Here is a 21,037-nt window from a genome sequence, read left to right on the forward strand (position 1 = left end):
CTCATGATTAATTAGTTTCCATGACCTCAGAATTTTTAAAATCCTGGCTACGGCCCTGGCCCATTCATCTCTGAATCTAATTCACCCCAAAGCATGTTGATCCAGAGTGACTTACAAGGACAACAAATAAGAATTTATTAAAGAAAAAGAAAAACCAGAAGACTCTTAAAACACCTGTCTGTATATGAAATTTGGAGTGAAACAACTAAAAAATTATAAAATCAGAATAATTAATGTCCTTCATGTCCAAATGTAGTTTTTCTATCCAAATAGGGTTCTATCTAAATAGAGCACATGAATAGTGAATAGTGATTGAAAAATGACAACAGAATATGCTGATTATCAAAATGAGATTTGTAGTGTGACCTTTTCCTAAGATCATTCTACATTTATATGATTTTATATGTCTAGATGTTACCCTCGGTACGTCCTTTGGGTGTGGTTTCTTTTTATAAGCCGTCGCAGGTTTCTACAACGCCCTCGCATGTATTTTATATTTTTTCAGTGGGATTAGTAATTCTGAGTGTAAAAAACAAATAAACTGTGAATACCTGTACATTAAGCAATAATCTATACAGACTTTCATTAGTTCATGGTTCCACTTTTTGGGCCTCTGCTGTTTCCATTTTGTGTTCACATTGTATTGTTTTAGGACCTGAATTTGTCTTTTAAAACAACATGGACACTATCACTTTAAGCATAAAGAAAACCTCAGAGCAACTGAAAAGGTTTCACATGGATAACCCTCCACATTTCTCCTCAGCCCCCACGTGTGACTCCGTGTTCATAGATGCTCCGATCTCACCGACCAGCAGAATTAGTGAAAGCCTCTTCTTTGGGAATTCTAAAACCGTAAGTTATGGAACTTCTCTATATTTCTATCACACCGTTGACTGGCGGGAGTGACTCTTCTGGTTGTTTATATCGTCACAGTGTTGTCATAGAGGAAATAATGGGAGTCTGAGGCAGGGACGTCTAGCTACCATTTAATATTGTGTCAGAGAGTTTATTCTCCAACTCTGCACAAATTACACATGGTTGGTCTCATTTAACATCTGTAAATCATTTTTTTATTTTTAGATTAGGTTGCAACTAACTGACTGTGTTCAATATTGATTAATCACAACTTTTCCCCCTAATTAATCGATTGTTTTGTCTATAAAGTGTCTGAAAGTTTTGAAAAATGCCCATTATAGTGGCCAAGGTGGTGTCTTCAAATTGCTTGTTTAGTCTGAACAACTGTCAAAAAAAGAATTTACTATCATATATGACAAAGAAAAGTAGCAAATCCTCACATATAAAAACCTGGAACAAGCTAATATTTGGCATGTGAGCTTGCAGTTGTCTAAAACGACTATTAAAATAGTTGCGGGTAAAAAAAAAAAAAAACATTTCTGACTAATCACACAATTGACTATTTGTTGCAACTTTGAAATCAATAAATGTGAAAACATTAAATAATCTAAAAAGTATACTATATTTATTTCGTCAGGGGGGAACTACATTGCAACCGACTGACTTGTAATTCCCAGTAAATCAAAGGGAAAGTGCTAAATTTTCCCACTATTTGATGCGTCATTGTTGCAGAAATAACACAAGAAACACACATGATAGCATGAATTGGCAGTTTAGTACGGCACTGTATGTACCATCTTGTGGGAGCCTGTTACCAATAACAAGAAACTGGCTCAAAGATTTGTTGTCCCCAGTTGACTTTTCTGGGGTTTTTTTCTTCAAAAAAACCTGTTTCCAGATCCTTCCAGAGACTTTCTGTCTCCTCTTCACCAGCCTCTCCCATAGGCTGACAGCTCTCCATATAACCAAACCGCAGGGCCGCACACCAAAATACTTCTTTCAAGATGTGATTTGCCATTGCCAGTTTAATGTCACTCACTCCGTCTCCTTGCTTAGTCACTGGTGAAATGAGCCTTCGCATGATGCAATGATCCTTAATTGCAAACTGATGTATTCTTTGGCTCTGCAGCTCAGCGTTGAGAAAAACAATCGGCAACAAGTCAACAACATACAGGGATCCGGCATGAAGAGGAACGCAAGAGCTTCTACCTATCAGTATGAGAGGTGTTACGCCCCGGTCGGCTCCATGGCCGTCTGTCAGACCTACACCAGCCGTAGCGAGCCTGGTGGAGCCCGCCAGCTCACCATGCCAAAAAACCCCGTTCCTCTGCAGAGACTCGTTTCCAACAGGGGCACCTACAGGACAGAACGGGCCACCAGTCAGTTTATAACAAACACCGCGTCCCAGCCTCAGCTTCAGCCTCCTCCCATTCTGAATGGCACCAGTCAGACCAAATCAGACAGCCAGATCGTGTACAGCAAAGTTGACGTGACCAAAACCCTCTCGAAGCCTCCCGTTACCGAGGGTGCTCCGAATGGCAAAGGAGATTCTGGGTGAGTGAGTCTCACATGCCATATTTTCCAAAGTTCAAACGATGACGATGAAATCAAATGTTTCAATGTACAAATGATTCTTGCACGCTCCGTGTTTTTAAAGTAGCATTTGGATTGCTTTCTGCCCTCGCAGGTCAAATGATAACAGTGGAGTTCCTGACATCACTATGAAGCAGGCTGTGCATTTTCTTTCCAACAATGATGAGACATATCAGCACTGCGGCGCTTCCTACATACAGCACAACACTTTCATAGGCGACAAGGCTAAAGAGGAGGTGGTTTGTCTTATTATCTTCATATCGCAGTTGACAGACAGAAAATCTTAAGGGTTCTATCTTCAACATTAAATGAACCTGGGTTATTTGGTACCTGGCAGTGGCTTGCTTTTCCCAGTTTGTATTGCAGCCTTACTGCTGCCTAGGTTTTCACTTTGCCATTTATCAGAGCAAAGTATAATTTAACTCATTGTAATCCATGCTAGTCATCCTAAAATAAGTATGGAATAAATGGCAACCATGGGGATTATGGTAAATTATTACTGTGCTAACTCCTGAAGCGCTCTCGTCTCGCAGGTTTTGAAGCTGAACGGGATCCATCCCTTGGTGAATCTGCTACGCAGCTCCAGTTTACAAGTCAACCAGACGGCCTTGGCTGCCCTCCGTAACCTGTCCTTTAAAAACCAAAATAACAAGGAGGAGATTCATCGCTCGGGGGGCACCACGGAGTCCGTGGCTCTGCTCAGAGACACAGACTCTGTAGAGACACAGAAACAACTAACAGGTGCCAGTTAGCTTTGAAATATGCAACATTATACACACACCTAAGTCAGACCTTTTGTGTGTAGTACAACATAATCCCGCTGTCAATCACTGAGCTGTTCCTTGAGTGCTGGCATTCTGCAAACCGTTGAAACGTATTGCCAAAATCACCTTCCTGTTTGTATGATAGATGTTTATTTAGAGCAGAATGTGTTAAATGATTAATGTATGATTGCATCTGAACATTACAAACATCCCAAAAAGTTTTAAATCAGGCCAAAACTCAGGGTTTCCTGTAACGAAAACATCTGATAGATTAGTGATGATGATGATGATGATGATGTGTTATATATTTACCATAGGAAGTGAGTTTTTCCATTTTTTTCTCCAGGTCTCCTGTGGAATCTGTCCTCTGAAGACAGCCTGAAGCCAGACCTGCTAAAGACTGCTCTGCCTGTCCTTATGGAGCGTGTGATTGTGCCTTACACAACCGGTCCTAAGCAGACCAGCAGTAACTGCCAAGACCCTGAGGTCTTCTTCAACGCCACCGGATGTCTAAGGTAAGCGACAGTTCCAACTGAGCGCCCGATAACATGCCAGCGTCTTTGCTTCAGCTTTCATAAGGCTATGGATCTTATTGCCTGTGCCTAGCTGTTGATGTGTTTTCATCTTTTATAGTATCTTTGTGTAACTTATGTCAACTCTGTGTGAGCTGCTCTGTAACGCAAAATAAATTTCAGTGTAAACTGACAATAAAGTTGTATTGTATCGCAACTCTGAACCAGCAGTAAACACATTATTATATATTTATACATGACATCCTTACATTCCAACAGCTGTTAATAACAACCATGCACCAGGGAATTGTGTATAACTTTGGCATGCTTTTGGGAATGTTTTCCTTTAAATCATGCCATTTCCTGGAGAGATTAATTAAGTTTCGTGTGCATTTGAAAAGATTTGTGGTAAGCCGAGGTCAGTACAAAACTGGTCGGTTTGCTCCATTATCAAGTTTGAAAAGCCCGAATTTTGAAATGGATTTCAGTGTGGTGCAGATGATGTGAACGTGCCCTAAAGACAATAATAATAATAGTAGTGAGCTTGCACATTGTCAACATGTTGATGTTTTTACATTAGTCGGGTGAACGTGAGGTTCAGAGTCTGGCAATGACTGAGATTATCTCTGATAAAAAGCTAATAAATTACTGTACCATTGTGATGAATAATATAGACTGAGACCCGTAAAAAATTATAGTACAATAAAGTGAAAGTTCATATAGTCTAATCTATTAAGTCAAAAAAGCAATCCAGCCTTTTGAGCAACACAATAACAGTTTATTAAGTCACCTCTGTGAAAAAATGTTTTTTTAGATTAAACATCATCGCCATAGGTCCAGGACATACACTCATTTAACAGTTTATAAGGTACACTTATTAAAACTAATAGAGTTTAATACAAAAGTCCTGCCTTCAGAGATGTGGGTTGAACTTTAAGAGCATTACAGAGGCTCTAGTTTGTGCTACTGTTGATCTGTATAGAGTTTGTATGTCTTGCATAATACTGGCAGCTGTTAAAAATATAAATCTGCCATCCATTGATATCAAACATTTTCTTGTTGTGCATAACTTCACCCTTCATTGTCTTTTCAAATCCGTACGAGCCTGTCTTCACAGACGAACAGGCCTTTCTGAAGAGGCTTTGACAATTGTTAATGTATAACATCACCACCGATAAAAACCACAGTAACAGGTGATATTAGCATTATAATCATATCTACTACATCAGCAAACACATGGCTGGATGTGTAAAACATTGACCGTCATTCTGGGAAAGCTGTGACTGTTTGTCTTGTCTGCTGTTTTAATCATTTACCTGACTGAACAAGATTACAATTGTTTACTTTTAAGGCCAGGTCAAACTAATATTAGCCAATTCAATCCCTTTTTTGCTAAGAGGTGTTTCCATAACAAGCTAAACAACAATAAAAAAAAAAAAAAAAAAAAATACATACTGTACTTAAAAGACACTACCATACTCATAGCATGGAACATAAAAGCATAACAGCATAAAAACAATTTATATGTTTGCCTAAAATATCTATGTGTCCTTAGGTTAGCTTTATTTCTACAGCACATTTCAGCAACAAGGCAATTCCAAGTGCTTTACATGAAACATTAAAACAATTAAAAATACACAAAAAAGTAACAAGAATAAAAGTTACAGCATCAAAAAGAAAGGTCTTCAGCCTTCATTTAAAAGAACAGAGTTGCAGAGGAACTGCAGTTTTCTGGCAGTTTGTTCCAGATGTCCCCCCCCCCCCTCCCCCTCCCTGTTTAGTTCTGACTCTGGGGACCAGAAGCCAGTTTAAAAACCTCCGAAGTGGAGTGATGTGATCTACTTTCTTGGCCTTAGTGAGGACAGTGTTCTGAATCAGCTGCAGCTGTCCAATGGATGTTTTTATAGAGACCTGTAAAGACACCGTTACAGGAGTCTACTGAAGACAAAAGCATGCACAAGTTAATCCAAATCCCCAAATCCTTTTTCAAGTCTGTGTATACTCTTTAATTCGTCGAAACATCGTGTAACATCTTGCCTTTCTTTTTCAACAGAAACCTTAGCAGTACAAAGCAAAGCAACAGACAGACGATGAGAAAATGTCGCGGTTTGGTCGACTCTTTGGTCAGCTACGTGAAAGACTGCGTGGATGCAGGAAACCCAGATGATAAGGTAAGGGAGACACTATGTTCTTTTAATAATGTCTGTTAATTCTGACAGAGTGCAGAATTAACAGACAGACTTTGTCTGGGTGCACCTTTTCCAATTTAATTTTCTTATTCACTCGGATGTCACACCTTCATGGGGAACATGAAAAACATCTGTCGCTATAGCGAGGAGCTGCAGTTTGAAGTTGACCAACTACTATTGTAGATTGCAAAGAGACCTTCTACTGCAACTACTGTAAAGGGACAGCTGAGTCATAATGTGATCAGCTGCACAGAAAAGGATGTACTATAAAGTGTTGCCTTTATAAACTCATGTATACAGACCAATGCTTTGAACAGTAACCTACATATAGACAAGCTAGTAATGTCATGTAATGTAATGTGTAATGTGTTTTGTATTGTGGATTATTTAAATGCTGTGATTACGGGGCATTAGTAAGACTTTTCTAGCGGGATAACCACTTTTGTTTGACACAACAAAATGATTTAATGCAACAAATTGTATTGTTATTTTGCTCCAGTATTTAAAGGACCTGTATATGGAAAATAGTGTCTTTTTTCAAATAATAAAGCAGGATAAGGTGCTATATAAATACTGTGAAAGAATCAAAACATTCAATCTACAGAGAAAGGCACACAGCCCGTATTCAGAAGCAGTGCCCATTAAACAAGCCGCCGGGCCATCCGTACAGTTATGATGTCACAACTATACTATACTGTATATTGGTAGTTAGTGCCATTCCGGTCATTCCCCGGCTGCAATTGCGGTACAGAGACGCTGAGAGCGCAAATGAGGACCGTTGTTGATCAATCAGAGCAAACTCTATCTTTTTTAGGAGGGGGACTTAAAGAGACAGGCGCTAAAATGGAGCGTCTCAAACAATACAAGTATATTCAGATAGACACTGTGTGAAAAATGTGTTGTATTTTTTAACATTAAAACATGTAAACGTAAAATAGCAAAATAACTTCAAAAATGAGCACAATATAATAATATTGACCTATTATCTATTTGCCTAATTTGTGTAATCATCAATTTCTTGCAGCAGTGGCAGTGCTCTACAGGCAGTTAAATATGTTTGCCATTTAACCTAACTTATTTCTGTATGACAGCTTAATAATTGGCTAAATATCTCAATGCACAATAGCCTGTGACACTTGATTTTCAGCAACTATTTACAGCAATTTAATTTACAGGGAAGGGACAAATTAACAGCAACACCTGTATAAGATTTCATAAGAAATTGAGGGTTATTGAGCATTAGCACTGTTGTCACAATTTCTGTGTCTGAGTCTTACATGCACACTTACTGTATGTCGTGTATTGCTCTACGCGTTGAAACAGTCTGTACAAAACTGCGTGTGCATCCTGCACAACCTGACGTTCCAGCTGGAGGCCGAGGCTCCGGCGCTATTCAGCAGGATCACAGCGTTGGCCAAGACTGTCAACAAGGACCACATTCAGGGTGACACCGGCCCCATCGGCTGCTTCAGTCCCCAAAGCAAAACATCAGAACACGAGGTGAGACAAGGAAGGTGCACAGCAGAGGAAAACATTTATACTGATGTAGAGCAGGGCTAAAGGGTTACTTTTTATTATGACAGCACATCAGAAATACTTGTTGACACTTCCTGCAAGGGCATATTAGTTCGTCTAGACAGTATCTAACAGTGTGTGTGTCGTCATTTTTCCTATTCCTCAGTATAACTTGTTCATTGATGGTACCGCCATTATGTCCGCTATACCGGTAATTTAAATGTACACAAGGTATAACACGTCAATAGGATTGCATGTTTTATCTATTACATGACACAGTGTGTTTGGAAATTATTTTGAGTCGTCTTATGTTTTCTTGAATAATTTCCAAAAAATTCTACGGATAAATTCTGAAATGCTGTAACAGCCACACGTTGACAACAATGGTTCCCTTTTTTTTTTTGTTCAGCCTCACTTTGACTTCCCGGTCGTGGAGGATCCACAACCTAACGGGGCCGGTTGGCTGATCCACTCCCAAACCCTGCAGAGTTACCTTTCTTTGCTTGGCACCAGCCAGCGAGAAGAAACACAGGAAGCCTGTTGTGGAGCCCTGCAGAACCTCACCACAAATGAAGGCGTTGTAAGAAAAAAACGTGTTATGTTGTTACACACTGACCAGGACCAAACAATAATACAATTGATTTCTATTTGCACACTGGTTTGGATAACTTTAAAATGACCATTATAAATATTTTATCTACCAGTAAATCCTGCAGGTCAACTTTATTTAAACATGTTTTGATATTGATAACTGATGGTTTCTTAGTTTGTATCGTTTTCTGTATTTACAGGTCTCCAGTGTGATGAGCCAGACCATTGTGCAAAAACTGAATGGCTTGCAAGTTATCAGTCCCCTTTTAAAATCTAATAAAGTTACCATGCAGAAGAACACAGTGGCTTTGGTGGGAAACCTGGCCAAGAACCCAAACCTGCACAATGCCATAGGTAAGACACAGTTGCAATGTAGTATGCTTTTCAAACATTAATATGATTAAGCATAATACTCCTTAGAATCTACATGACTTATGGCTTCAGAGTAGATGTCAGATTTGAGTAAGTTCCTTGACATGCGTTATCCTGATCAATCATTTGCGCTTTTACAAGCGTGTGCTTGTGTTAATAGCCTGTGGGTTTTGTTTGCCTTGTTACTAAAGCTCGTAAAGCCCTCCCAGAGCTGCTAGGCATCCTCAGCGCAGGCACTAAGGGAGGAAATGAGTCTGATGACACACTGGCCATGGCTTGTCGGACCTCCAACTGCCTGTTTATGAAGGAACCTGAGATGGGCAAGCAGCATTTAAACAACAAGCTGGTTAGCTCACTGAAAGATCTCAGCCAAAACGGGTAAGGTTCCATATGAGCAAGAAGACAATGTGCCTGCCTGTGTACATGGATGTATTAGAATTGATAAAATCATTCGAGATAATGGGGAATACCTATGACTCACCTGGGATTACGTTTTGCATGCAAGTCAGATTTCCACAAGTCCAAACTGATATTTTGTTTTCCCTCCTATTAAGATATTTCCCCAAATCCAGCAAATCTGCAGCCCTGCTTCTCTACAACCTGTGGTCAGACAAAGATTTACAAAGCTTCCTAAAAAAGGTGAGTAGAGGCTTAACCTTGTCTGTCAAGATCTGTTGGGGTTTGGGTGTGTCTTGTCAATTTTCTACCTTCAACTTCAGTGTCCACACCTTTCTCGGGTATTTCTGAGGAACAGGGTTAGAAAGGGTTAGGATCAGGCCGGAGAAAGAAAGTGATACGGCTGAGGAATCTAGTAGCTCAGGTTCAAGGGAACAGTGGCAGGACTGTGTTCGCACATGTACAACAGCACACTAACATCATGCATTATAACACACATTTCAACTCAAGAAATCAATGTGTCACTTACTGTCAGTCTAGTGTGGTTACTGAGGTGGCACAATGATTTATTGTTCACTATTTGTCCTGCAGCAAGGGATGAGCAAGTCCTCTTTTGTGAACGACATCACCACGGCAGCACACAAGTCGGTTCAAGTTGTTGATTAACTTGACTAACTTAAAATGGATCTCTGAAAGTAACTCCCCAGAGTTACTCACCCGCAAGTCCTCTGCACATCTGGCTGAGCAACATCCTTACTCATTCCACAAAGACTTACAAAGTGTCTTAATATGTGTATCCACATCGTGTTTCCCTGTAAATGCAGGTTACTTTTCCTTTTGTAGGGAAACAAGTTGAAGCGCAAGATGTGTCATGTTGGCAACCAGACTGCCATTGTTTGCTTTTCTAGTCTTAACTGCTTTCATTTTTATTTTTTGAATGTCTGCAATCTTCTACCATGAGTTTGCTTCAGCAGATAATAACATAGGGTCAGTTGTTCAAAACATTTAATCTGGGTCAAAATTATCCAGATTTGGAAATCCCATTTATTTTTTTTGCTATTCAGAATCAGGTAATCCGTCTTACTTTTATGCCGGTTTTTCAAAGCCACATTGGACTGGATCACCCTGATCCAGATACACAGTTTTGGGGCCAGTTGTTCAAAACATTTAATCTGCATCAAAATGATTGGGATTAGTAAATCCCATTTTATTTGCTATTCAGGATCAGGTAATCTGTTTTACTTTTATGCCCGCTTTTCAAAGATCACCCGGATCCAGATACAGTTTTCAAGATTACCAAATCTGGATTAGCAGTGCTGTAAATAGGACAACATATCATAATGTGGGCTACCAGCTTTGTAAAGAACAGGTAGAGGAGCCAGCATGGGGTCACTGGAAGGGTTTCATATTTTGAGACAAAGCACAAAAATAACATAAACATCCATTTCCATTCACAATTTCTTTTATAACCCCTCATCTGAGCCACAACAAATACAAAACAAATATACATTAACAAATACATTGTGGATATTTTGAAAATGTATTAAATAAAAAAAGGCTAAAAGTCCAGTAGTTAACAAAATAAAGAATGTTCAGGGTTCTTCTTCATCTGAGGAGGAGAGAACAGAAATAATGTTTGACAGGCTCATCTCTGATGATTGTTTCTTTGAAATTAATATACGGTGATGAACGACAACAATGTAATATATTATTTTTGTTTGTTATTGAAATCTGTTTGGGGGATTGTTTCATGGGGACAAGATCATTTTTCTTTTCTTTTTTCTTTACTATACTGAGTAATTGGTAGCCTATGTCTACTTTATCTACTTTATCATTGTTACAACGGTTACACAAGTCAAGAGAAAAATATAAATAAAAGTATTAACACTAAATGATACAACTGTATTATTTGACCAATTTTAAAGTTTCACTATATTTTCTTCCTGGAATCCACCTTGAAATCCTACGCCCTGTTGGGATCAGGATAATCCTGATTTTTTTTTTTTTTTGGGATCAAAGTTATCCAAATCCAGAAGATTTGATCCAGATTAAAACTAGGATTGGATTCCGGGATCTAATCTGAGTTCAGATTCCTTCTTTCCCTTTTGAACAACCCATTTTCAAGATTTGATCCAATCCGATCAGCTTACCTTTGAACAACTGGCCCATAAGGGAATACGATTTTATAATTCACTGAGATTGCTGTTTTTGATATCATGACGCAACACAATTCCACATTACAATACATTACAAAAAAAAAATTCTGTTGTTGGTGTTCATACATTTTTATACAAACAGTAACACCGTCTTTGTGTGTTTACGTTAAGTAAAGACAGCTTCTGTTGGTGGTGTGTATCCATTTCATATGTATGTGTGTGTGATCCTGAAATATTTGTATTGTCCCAAAAAGTGGAATAAATAAAGCTTGCAGAGATCTACTCCTTCAGCTGTAAATGTGTCACTAAATGTAGGAAGGTGAGTCCATTATCATTTGTCACTGGTGCGGCATAAAGAGTTTCCTTAAGCCTCGCTCATGTCTTGCCACGCCCGTCAAGGTTTTTTGGCTGCAGGGTTTGAAAAGCTTTTGGGCAGGTTCCAAAATCTCTTTACTCCTCCCTTACCATTTATTTTCTGAGGCTTAAGAACTAGCTCTTAGAGCCAGACGCTGCAGCTGTTGTTATGTCGCACTCGGTGCATTATGGGATTGTTTCCCAGATTTCAACTTTGGTCCTCCCCTGTTCATACCACGTAATCCACCCAACAGCCAAGACGGCATTCTAGGGTCATGTTTGATACTTAGATTTACGAGGCCATTCATTTTGCACTGACAGATTTATGTGCTCATATGTGTTATATTTATAGAGGACCGGTAACACTGCGAGCTCACATTGAGACTGCCTGAATTCTTCAAAGACAATTTCACCTTATTATGCAAGGTGTGGTTTTTTTTAAAATGACCTCCAAGATACTGCTCATCTAAAAGTTCCCACAAGTGAAGGATCCAAAGACTTCAAAGAAAGACTTGTTATTTCTGGTATGTTACATAATGTTTTTTATTCATTACGACGACAAAACAAGTACACACAAGAACCAAGTAATTATTCTCAACTTTCACTTATAGTACTCTCAAAATGACGGGTTTAGTGCTAGGACATAGATTTAGAGTTAACAATCTTGTCATTTTGTTATTTTTTTACATTGTTAATGCGGTTTATGTTACTCGCAATACATGTCAGGTGTTGCCAGTTTCCCTCAGGGTGTCGTCGGGTGTTACTTCCTCAGGCCACGCTTGCTTCTGCTACCCTTTGAACTGAGAATAAAGTGAAAGTCAGCGAAGGTCCGTCACACAGAGATCTAACCTGTATTTCAAATTTAACCCCGCATATTAGCTTCCCATGGAAAATGCATTTATGTGTTCCACTCAAAAATGTGAGCTGTGTCGCAAGTTCAAACTGATCTTTTGATTCCAATGAACTTCAGAAATTCAATTTGTTCTTCTGATGCAAAGAAGTCACTCTCTGCAGCTGCATTTGAAATTTAAATTGTTTTAGGGAAATCCTTGTCACGGAAAGGAGATGTCAGACATCGGCTCACCGACGCATGAGACCGCAAACTTCTCTTAATGGTCTTAACATTTGGATTTATTGTCATTAACCTTTTTATTTGCAGCAATTTCTGCTCATAGTTTAGAATCTGGCCATTCAATGTTGTCTCGCACTTACATGGAACAACTGCAGACCAGAATTTCTTTAACCCTTGTGTTGTCTTCCAGTCAAACGTTTGGTCACTTTTTTTCCAACATTATCGCTTTTTCCTACATTTGTCACCTTTTCAATGTTGTGGGTGCTTTTTAAAAAGTTTTTGCCAAAGTTTTTTTTACATTTTTATTGTTGATATTTTCAGTGCTTATTTAGACGGCCCATTTTTTGTGCCAAAAAAAGAAGAAGAAGAAGCTGAAAACGGGTCAAATTTGACCCAAGGACAATATAAGGGTCAATAAGGCATCCTAAAACAGTTTTCTTTTTTTTACAATCCCATCAGGTCAATGTAAAGTCTCATCCTCATGGGGTTCGGTTCTCTACAGAACCCAAATCTATTACCACAAAGCAATGTCTGCTTGTATCCCTCATGACAGGGTGCATGTCAAAAAGTTGTGAAAAGCTCAATCAAAGAGGGATTTTCCTTTTACCAGATGACAATTGTCATAAGTGTATTTCATTTGAATAATTTGAGTGGCACAAAATGCCGAAATTATGCCAAATTTCAAAAAGAAAATAGCAAAGATTAGAGAAGAAATGAACAGGATTTTGTGCTTGTGTTGGGACACCTCCCAGGGGTCCCGACCCCCATATTGGGAACCACTGTTCTACCAAAAGCTTCTGTTGGCCTTCACTGAGAGCTCTTCATAGCTGTCTGCTGTTGGAAAAGGATTTGCTACCCAATAGTCCGCTGCTATCTTTATCTGCCGTTGCCACGGAAATACCTGACCCCTGCAGCTTCCCTATGAATATATACGGTTATACATCTTACGGAAAACTGTAACACATTATGTTTTCACGATTTGTCGAAATAAAATTTCTGAAATTGAATGGCATAAAAATACTAATTGCAAAGCGATACTTGTTTGAAATGATCAGAGACAGTATTACTGGTTTGCAAAGCCAAAATCCTACTCTGCAGGAAACCCAATATCGGCTTGTTAAAGTTTTGTATAACAACATTGCGGACCAGCCTATGTGGGATCACGAGGAAGAATCCACAGGAATTAAATGGCAGTAGGACCCGGTCACTGTTTTATTGTGAGCTTCATTAACACAGATGATATCAAATAGCAGTTAAGATCTCTCAGCTGTTGTACTTTCATTACAACCCCATCATCCCTTCGAGACTTAGTGCGTGCATGTGTTGTTCAGATACCCCAGCTTGCCCTTTTGTCAAAACACCGCTCGCGCTTGCCCTCTTTGGTTTTCCCGGTCCTGTTTGGGTACTCAGGAACTTTAGTCCTGCTGTCGGGCAGCTGGCACTAACAGCTGCAACTGAAGCCGCTTCAAACTAATGGAGATCAGTGTAGCAAGAGAAGCTGGAGGGAAGGTGAAGCGGGGGGTGGAAACCTGATGAGGTCAGCAGGTGAACGTTTCCATCAGGGCAGGCTTGTGAGTCTCAGCTGGGAATTATTGATTATTGCTTACAGTATTGTTACTTTTTCTATACTGTATTATATACCATTGAGTTTTGTATTACTAATCTGGTTCTGCAAACTTACTAGTGACAAAAGTTATCAAATACATGTCAAAAGTACAATATTTTCCTCTGAAATGAGTGGAGTAGTATTAGGTAGCAGACAATTTAAATACCCAAGTAAAGTATAGCTAAGTACCTAGAAATTGTAGCCTACTACATCACTTGGGTTAAAGTACTAGTACCTGCAGTACTTTTCGACAATGAGAAGAATAGTTGAATAGGTGATACTGCTTAGGCTATACGTGATGATATGTCCCACTTGAGATAACAAAAATGCATTCATTTTCTGAAGCACTTCTTCTTGCTTCCATGTTCTGTTAGAAGGCACTAAATAAAAATAATGATACTTATTCATTTGAATAATTTATACTATTTGGGAAATTACAATTTACACTCACAGTGGTGCTCATAGGCTTACATGCCCATGCTTAAATTGACTAAAAAGTGGAATAAAAAAATCATCTTTTGTAAATAGATCTTAATGCCTTAATTAAAAAAAAAGGAAAAATACAACCTTTTAAGGAAACAAATTTTCTTTGTGAATGAATAATGTATTGTATATTAATAAATGTTCTTCCTTAAAATGCAGGGGGCATAAGTACACACACCCCTATGTTAAATTCCCATAGAGGCAGGATGATCTTTAGTAGTGGTAGTAGCTCAGCCCATAGGGAGTTGGGTTGGGAACAGGAGGGTAACTGGTTCAAGTCCCCGCACGGACCAAACTATGGTGGTGGACTGGTAGCTGGAGAGGTGCCAGTTCCCCTCCTGGGCACTGCCAAGGTGGTCTTGAGCAAGGCACCGAACCCCCAACCGCTCGGGGCGCCTTTCCATGGGCAGCCCCCTCACTCTGACATCTCTCCATTAGTGCATGTGTAGGTCCTGAGAATGTCTGTAATTCAGGCCTGTGTGTAATGTGTGTAATAACAACAGAGTGAAAAGTGTAGTTTCCCCCTGTGGGATTAATAAAGTATAATAAAATAAAAAAAATATTAAAGGCCAGTTATATCATGGATCAGGCCTTTGGAATTAAAATAGTCCCATATCATCACGTACCCTTCACCATGCACAGAGATAGACATGGTTTTATTTCAGTTATCCTAATAGCTGGTTTTGCATTGAGAGATGATTTTATGGAAAGTGTCCTATGCCAATCTCCACTGTACACCACTGTACATATGTGCACCCTAATGTGAACACTCATAACACAATAGACTTACACTTTTTGATGATCACTGACCCGGTTTCTCAGCACGGTGACCTGTGCAGAGATATGATTAACTGTTTATTGACATCTACTGGATCCCAAACAGTAATTGGACATTAATTCTTTTTACATTTGTTTTAAGTGGGTTATGCCAATGACATGTGCCCTAAAAAATAGCACATAAAGTGTGAAATCTGCTGGCATTCTCAATTGCTTAACCCTTGTGTTGTCTTCCCGTCAACCATGAAAACCATGATTTTTTTCAACATTATTATCGCTTCATCCCACATTTGTGTCACTGTTTCAATGTTGTGGGTGCTTTTCTTTTATGTTTTTGGTGTTTTTTTCCAAAGTTTTTGGATATTTTTAACATTGACATATTCAGCGCCCATTTTTTTGTGAAAAAAAAATAAAAAGAATTGACTGAAAACGGGTCAATTTGACCCGAGGACAACATGAGGGTTAAGTTTAAGTTAGCTGTTGTGATAGCCCCGGCTAGCGTTAGCTGTAGCTAAATCAACTTTTTCCTTTTACATGTTAATAACTAAGTGTGACATTCCACATACATGGGTTCGGTAGCTGAGCCCCATCATGATGGAGGAAAAAAATGAGGCAACACTTGCTTAACTAGTCTAGGCTGAAATTGAAATATCACATCTATTCTAATAAACTGTGTCTGTTATTACAGCTCTCTGCTTTTGCAGACATCAAACCTCTCACTCCGCCCTTCTTCTACTACTTCATCTGTTGTCATTTCATACACATGTGTTCTTTGGCTGAGTTCCACTTCCACAGAAATTGTTAGGTACATTGTGCTGTTCAAGTGTAAGACACATTAAATGTTCTCATACATTTTTTCTGTCATGGTCTGTTTATGTTTCCCCAGGATTAGACAAGAGTTGGTATCTGATATCGTACCTCATACTTTTGCTTATTGTGCTTATGCTGAAGTTCAAATTTCTCGGCCTCCAGCTGGCGTATCCATTCCCACAGTTCCTTGGCTTTTTCCCTGCGTCGGTGTAGACAAGAAAGTGATTGATCGTGGAAAGTAGGCCTATGTGGAATGAACTGAGACGAGAGAGTGTTTTCTTTTACCTGAGTTTGTCCTCTTTCATGTGATCAATGTTTAACTCTTTGCGCCGGTCGTTTAGGATCATCTTTTTCTTTTCCCTTTCCGTTTGCTTTTTTGCCCCAGGTTGTGTCTGGTCAGGACGAGGAATGTGACAATGTGTGTATTATATGCACAGGATGTTCGCCTCTAGCTTGTTTATGACATTTTTAAAGATATAGGAAATCTTCACCTTGTATCCAGTGAAACTCAAGTTGGACAGAATCAGCTTCTTCCTCGCGTCATCGTCTGCTTTCTTCTTCGCCTCTTCCCCTTCCTTTCTCGCTTTTTCTTCCTGTCATGGTAGACTACATTTGATGAGTGACATTGTCTGATGTTGGTTTGATTGAATTTAAGAATGAGTAATAGGTGGGGTTGACCTGGGGTAGTGGCCTACAACTAAATGACACAGTGTTTAAAAGCCATTCTCTAAAAGGTTTCTAAGGCTCGCAGCTTCTTGCAGGTATTAGAAAGCTCGTCTATCTAGTTCTGTGAGTGTTACTTGTCTTTGTATACATACGGCTTGTTTGTTTTGCCGTTCTTTTTCTCTCTCGGCTCTTATCTTCATCTGCTCTGCTCTCTCTGACCTGCGTGTCTCCTGAAGTAGGAAAGAAAATACATTTAACAGACCAAAACAAATCCTGTAAACTCAAAATGTAACTAAAAGAGAACACCTTATTAGGGCTGCACCAAGCAGATGTTTTGAGTCCAGATAAATCATGCACCAGCAACTTTGTAAAGAATCTTAATCTTAACTTGTTTTGTAGCAAGAAATTGGTCAAAACTTATATATAATGTATATAATGTACACTACCGGTCAAAGGTTTGGGGTCACCTAAAAAATTTTCATTGCACTCCATTGTAGTCAGAATACCAGCTGAGATCGGTTATATTGTTTTTTTAACCAGGGCAGAAGTTTTCAGATTATATTATGTGCTGACATAATTGCAAAAAAGGCTTCTCTAATGTTTTCTCAGTTTGCTTTTATCAGATTAATAAACAGAATGTGCCTTTGGAACATCGGATGAATGGTTGCTAATAATGGGCAATGTAGATATTGCATAAAACTTTTGACCCGTAGTCAGTAGTTTATAGTATATGAACATAGAATTTAATTAAATAGATCAGCTATGTGTGTGCAGATATCAGTCAGTATCTGACTGAAACCTGATATCAGCATCAGATCGGTGCATCCCCACGCTACAGAGATGGGTGACTTAACGTGTTCTATTGCAGAAGAAGAGTGCGATGCGAACATACAATGCGATCTGTGAGGCTGAGAAGCTCCTCTTCCTCCTTCTTACGCTTCTCAAAGTGAGCGTCAATCAGAGTGTGCAGCTCAGTCAGGTCCTTCTCCATTCGTTTCCGATGGATGTCCTGAAACCATAGCAAGAAGTCGAAATGTGAGCTCCTCCAACAACCCCCCAACCCTCACCCCCCACCCCCCAGGCCCCAGCTCTTAACTGTGACCAGTCCTGAGATGAACTCACATCAAAGTCCACTTTTTCTCCATCTGGGATTTTGATGGGTGCCAAGCCGAGCATAAAACCAGGCCTACGGGGGAGGATGGAAACAATTGTTATCATTTCATTTTAATGTTTCTTACAAAAGAATTGTGTTTCAATTTCAATTAAGGATATGTATTTAATTTTGTTTCTTACTTTAACTTGCGTTTTGCCTCTTCTGCATAGCAATAAAAAAGGAAAGGAAAGTAAGATTTTTACTTTAAGAGGAAACACTTTGTGCATGAAAACCCCCACAGAGCAACATTTATCCCTCTGTCGCACACACACGACCTTTTATACTTCCTACACAACCTGTCCATACCTCCTTCACTTTCCCCTGCAGAATCTGTTGAATTATGACAGTGTCAGTGCAGAGTCAACATGAAGTGAAGTTGTAAAAGCAGACTTTACACAGACATGTAGATAAACTATACATAGATAGATAAATATGACACTGATGAACAGGGTCACAGGTGATTCTCACTAAGGTTTTTGAAAATGGTCATAGTAATGTGTTTTAATGTGGATTCAAGTGATTGTGGTCAGCCAATATCTTGTTTTGAGTATACTTTGATATAAAAAATGAGGAAAATATGCGTTCTTAATAAAAATAAGGTCTTTTTTTCTAAGCCTTTCTGCGCAGGGCGTAAACAAATACATCAGTGTCATAGTTGACGACACGTTGACTTGGAAAGACCACAGTCACATAGCAGTTGACCGAGGCGACATATCTGACCATCTCCTGTCATTGCTGATGGACTCAGCCAGAGAATGCAGACGTGTTTTCTCTCTGAGAGTTTAGAGGCTTTAGATTATCATCACAGATGACTCATGTGTTGTCTACACCCCGGTCAAAAACAGGCAGAGTAAACCTGTCCATAAGAACATAACACAAGACACAAAGAAAGGCAGTTATTGTGCAGCTACATGATTTCAGATTTAAATGTAGGTGCACTGCACAGCTCAAAATGGACATTTCAACTATAACCGTATTTTCGGGAGGTATACAGGTAAAGTAATTGTCTTAGAGATAGCATTGCATCATACTCCCAGGCTTACATGTAATCACTGTCCAGCAACATCATGAATCTCCTGTGTGATCATGTGATCAGTTGTTGGCTGGTTTTGGAGAAACGTGTTTTTTCTATGACAGTGACAATATATTCTTTTAACACGTGTAGTGTCATCAGGCTACATGGTTGTCAGCAGTGCGTTAAGAATTAAGCCATATTTATTTATAGCTGGCATGCAAACAGATGTTAGCATAAGCGATACCACCTTCTATCTCCTCCTCCACCGCTTCTTCTCCCTCCACCTCCTCTGCTACCTCCTCCTCCTCCACCTTCTCCTCTGCTACCTCCTCCTCTGCTACCTCCTCCTCCTCCTCTTCTACCTCTTCCTCCACCATCTCCTCCTCCTCTTCTGTGCAAAGCAAGCATGTAGAGTTTGCAAGCAATGGGAAAATCGCATACAGCATTCAGATATAAATCCTTTCTGCAACATATATCTGTATTTTTGACGGGGCCTTCAAAACCTGGACAATATTTTAAGTGAAAAACACAGCATTTTCTTATATTGTGTTCTACAACCTGTCATTGCATTTGAGTCTTCAGTCAGGGGATCTACTGATTCCCTAAATATGCACTTACTGGTTATGGAAATATTAAATGACACTTACATTTAAATATTCCTTTTTTTAAATTAAACTGCGCAGACAAAGACTTTCAAATATCCAACTTAATGATAGAATTTGGATATTATTTGGGAAATCATTGCCGGCAGCTTTCCCACAATTACATTTAGTCTATGACTATTTTCAAAGTAGTTAAAGTGCTCTGGTTTTTGTTCCCAACAGTTCTCGGCACATTGGGCCTCTGTGGGAAAAAGTGACCCTGGGCCTTTAGTCAGAGGCCCATTAGGTAACTCAACCTCTTTCCACTGCAAAGAAGGTAAGCCAACCTGCATTTAGTGTCGCTGGCTGTCCCTCATGGCTGTCCCCAAGGTCCTCTATTGAGAAGACAAGCTGACCTACAGGCTCTGTAACAGCGACTCTACTCCACATAGAGGGGGAGTGTGAGATAGCTCGGCTGCACAGTGGCCCGCCATGGACAGCCTCACAGAGGAGACAGAAATAGAGGTATGACCCTTTATCTCTTTGATGGCGACCCGTTGAATTGAAAGGACAGACCCACTGGGATGTTTATCCAAGGTAAACTGTCTCCAGCCTCAGACAGAGAGGACTTACTCAGAGGACAGAGGTCAATATGGCAGAAAATCTCACGGACAGCAGCTGCTTCTACCACAGTGGCACAAACACGCCAAAAATACAGCCTGCTGTACGCTGAAGCCACCAGCTTAGCAGACGCAGTGTGATAACAAACTTTAAATGCAAAGATCAAGTGTGTAAAGCCGGTAACAATGTAGCAGAAAACATACAACCAGCATGTTTGTTAAAGTCTTTAGTATGAATATTATTTTATAGATTTCTTTTTGTTTTGAGTTAGATTACATACCATTCTCGTCCCCTTCACGCCGTACACACAAAGAGAGGTAAAGAGCAGAGGTCAGCAATGGCAATGGACTTCACAAGTAAATTTAACATTCTGATACATATACATGCAGCATAATCACAATAGTCGTGCTTATTGTTGACGTGAAGAGGCTGTGCAGCATCTAGCCGGTCAGAATGTTTTACTGAGAACAAGCAGCGGTCTGAATCTGCAGCCTATGAACCTCAAGTGCAAAGTGTGGAGACTCGTCTCGAACAGACAAAGTGACTTACCTTGTCCCCTGAAAGAAGAAAAAATCCCATCAAAAATATTGTTGTTACAATTGAATCCATCTGTGCTGGCATCACTTTGTTACCATTGCTCTCTATTCTACAGAAATTATCCTTTTACTCACTCGCACGGGACATCTTCTGTGTCCGACATGTTTAGGATGCAGCACCTGCACAAGTAAGTCCAATTCAAAGGTGGATAGTGAGTGATACTGCACCAACAACAGCCTGAGTTGATATAATAATGCCAAATAGCACCCACGCGTCTCCATTCACTGTTTAAAAACACATAAGGAGAGAGCAGACAGACTTACCCAGATAGTTCGACGTGTACTTCTGACTCGGCTCAATGGGGAATTGTATACTGTGCCCTTCCCTTTTGGGCCATAAGCTTTTAAACCCAGTAGTGG

At 39.6% G+C, this 21,037-nt stretch overlaps 2 protein-coding genes across 7 annotated transcripts in view; one reads left to right on the forward strand and one right to left on the reverse strand.

Moving 5' to 3' along the window:
* LOC116687880 (plakophilin-1-like) overlaps positions 1 to 11,226 on the forward strand; it is a 12,386-nt gene extending 1,160 nt beyond the window's left edge. The window contains 12 exon segments of the mRNA XM_032513573.1: positions 764 to 852; positions 1,985 to 2,409; positions 2,543 to 2,684; positions 2,982 to 3,189; positions 3,559 to 3,727; positions 5,778 to 5,895; positions 7,237 to 7,413; positions 7,838 to 8,008; positions 8,220 to 8,373; positions 8,583 to 8,769; positions 8,946 to 9,030; positions 9,379 to 11,226. Coding sequence (XP_032369464.1) covers positions 764 to 852; positions 1,985 to 2,409; positions 2,543 to 2,684; positions 2,982 to 3,189; positions 3,559 to 3,727; positions 5,778 to 5,895; positions 7,237 to 7,413; positions 7,838 to 8,008; positions 8,220 to 8,373; positions 8,583 to 8,769; positions 8,946 to 9,030; positions 9,379 to 9,453 — 2,000 coding nt within the window. The 3' untranslated portion in view covers positions 9,454 to 11,226.
* A 610-nt stretch (positions 11,227 to 11,836) lies between these two features.
* tnnt2b (troponin T type 2b (cardiac)) lies at positions 11,837 to 21,037 on the reverse strand. Of its 6 annotated transcripts, none has more exons than XM_032513580.1 (14): positions 20,942 to 21,037; positions 20,753 to 20,797; positions 20,631 to 20,638; positions 20,362 to 20,373; positions 18,171 to 18,194; positions 18,005 to 18,026; positions 17,834 to 17,897; positions 17,604 to 17,720; positions 16,864 to 16,941; positions 16,537 to 16,638; positions 16,331 to 16,437; positions 16,154 to 16,244; positions 15,249 to 15,289; positions 11,837 to 12,097 (listed from the first exon to the last, which is right to left on the reverse strand). In XM_032513580.1, exons 2-14 carry the CDS (start codon positions 20,779 to 20,781, stop codon positions 12,058 to 12,060), a joined length of 735 nt encoding a protein of 244 aa, XP_032369471.1. In that variant the 5' UTR covers positions 20,782 to 20,797; positions 20,942 to 21,037; the 3' UTR covers positions 11,837 to 12,057. The 6 variants fall into 6 exon arrangements, with proteins under 6 accessions (XP_032369471.1, XP_032369469.1, XP_032369473.1 ...); XM_032513578.1 differs by lacking the exon at positions 20,942 to 21,037 and adding an exon at positions 19,127 to 19,270 and having other exon boundaries at positions 20,753 to 20,890; XM_032513582.1 differs by lacking the exon at positions 20,362 to 20,373 and having other exon boundaries at positions 20,942 to 21,036.

The sequence above is a fragment of the Etheostoma spectabile genome, chromosome 4 (assembly GCF_008692095.1).
Source record: "Etheostoma spectabile isolate EspeVRDwgs_2016 chromosome 4, UIUC_Espe_1.0, whole genome shotgun sequence".
Taxonomy (NCBI): domain Eukaryota; kingdom Metazoa; phylum Chordata; class Actinopteri; order Perciformes; family Percidae; genus Etheostoma; species Etheostoma spectabile.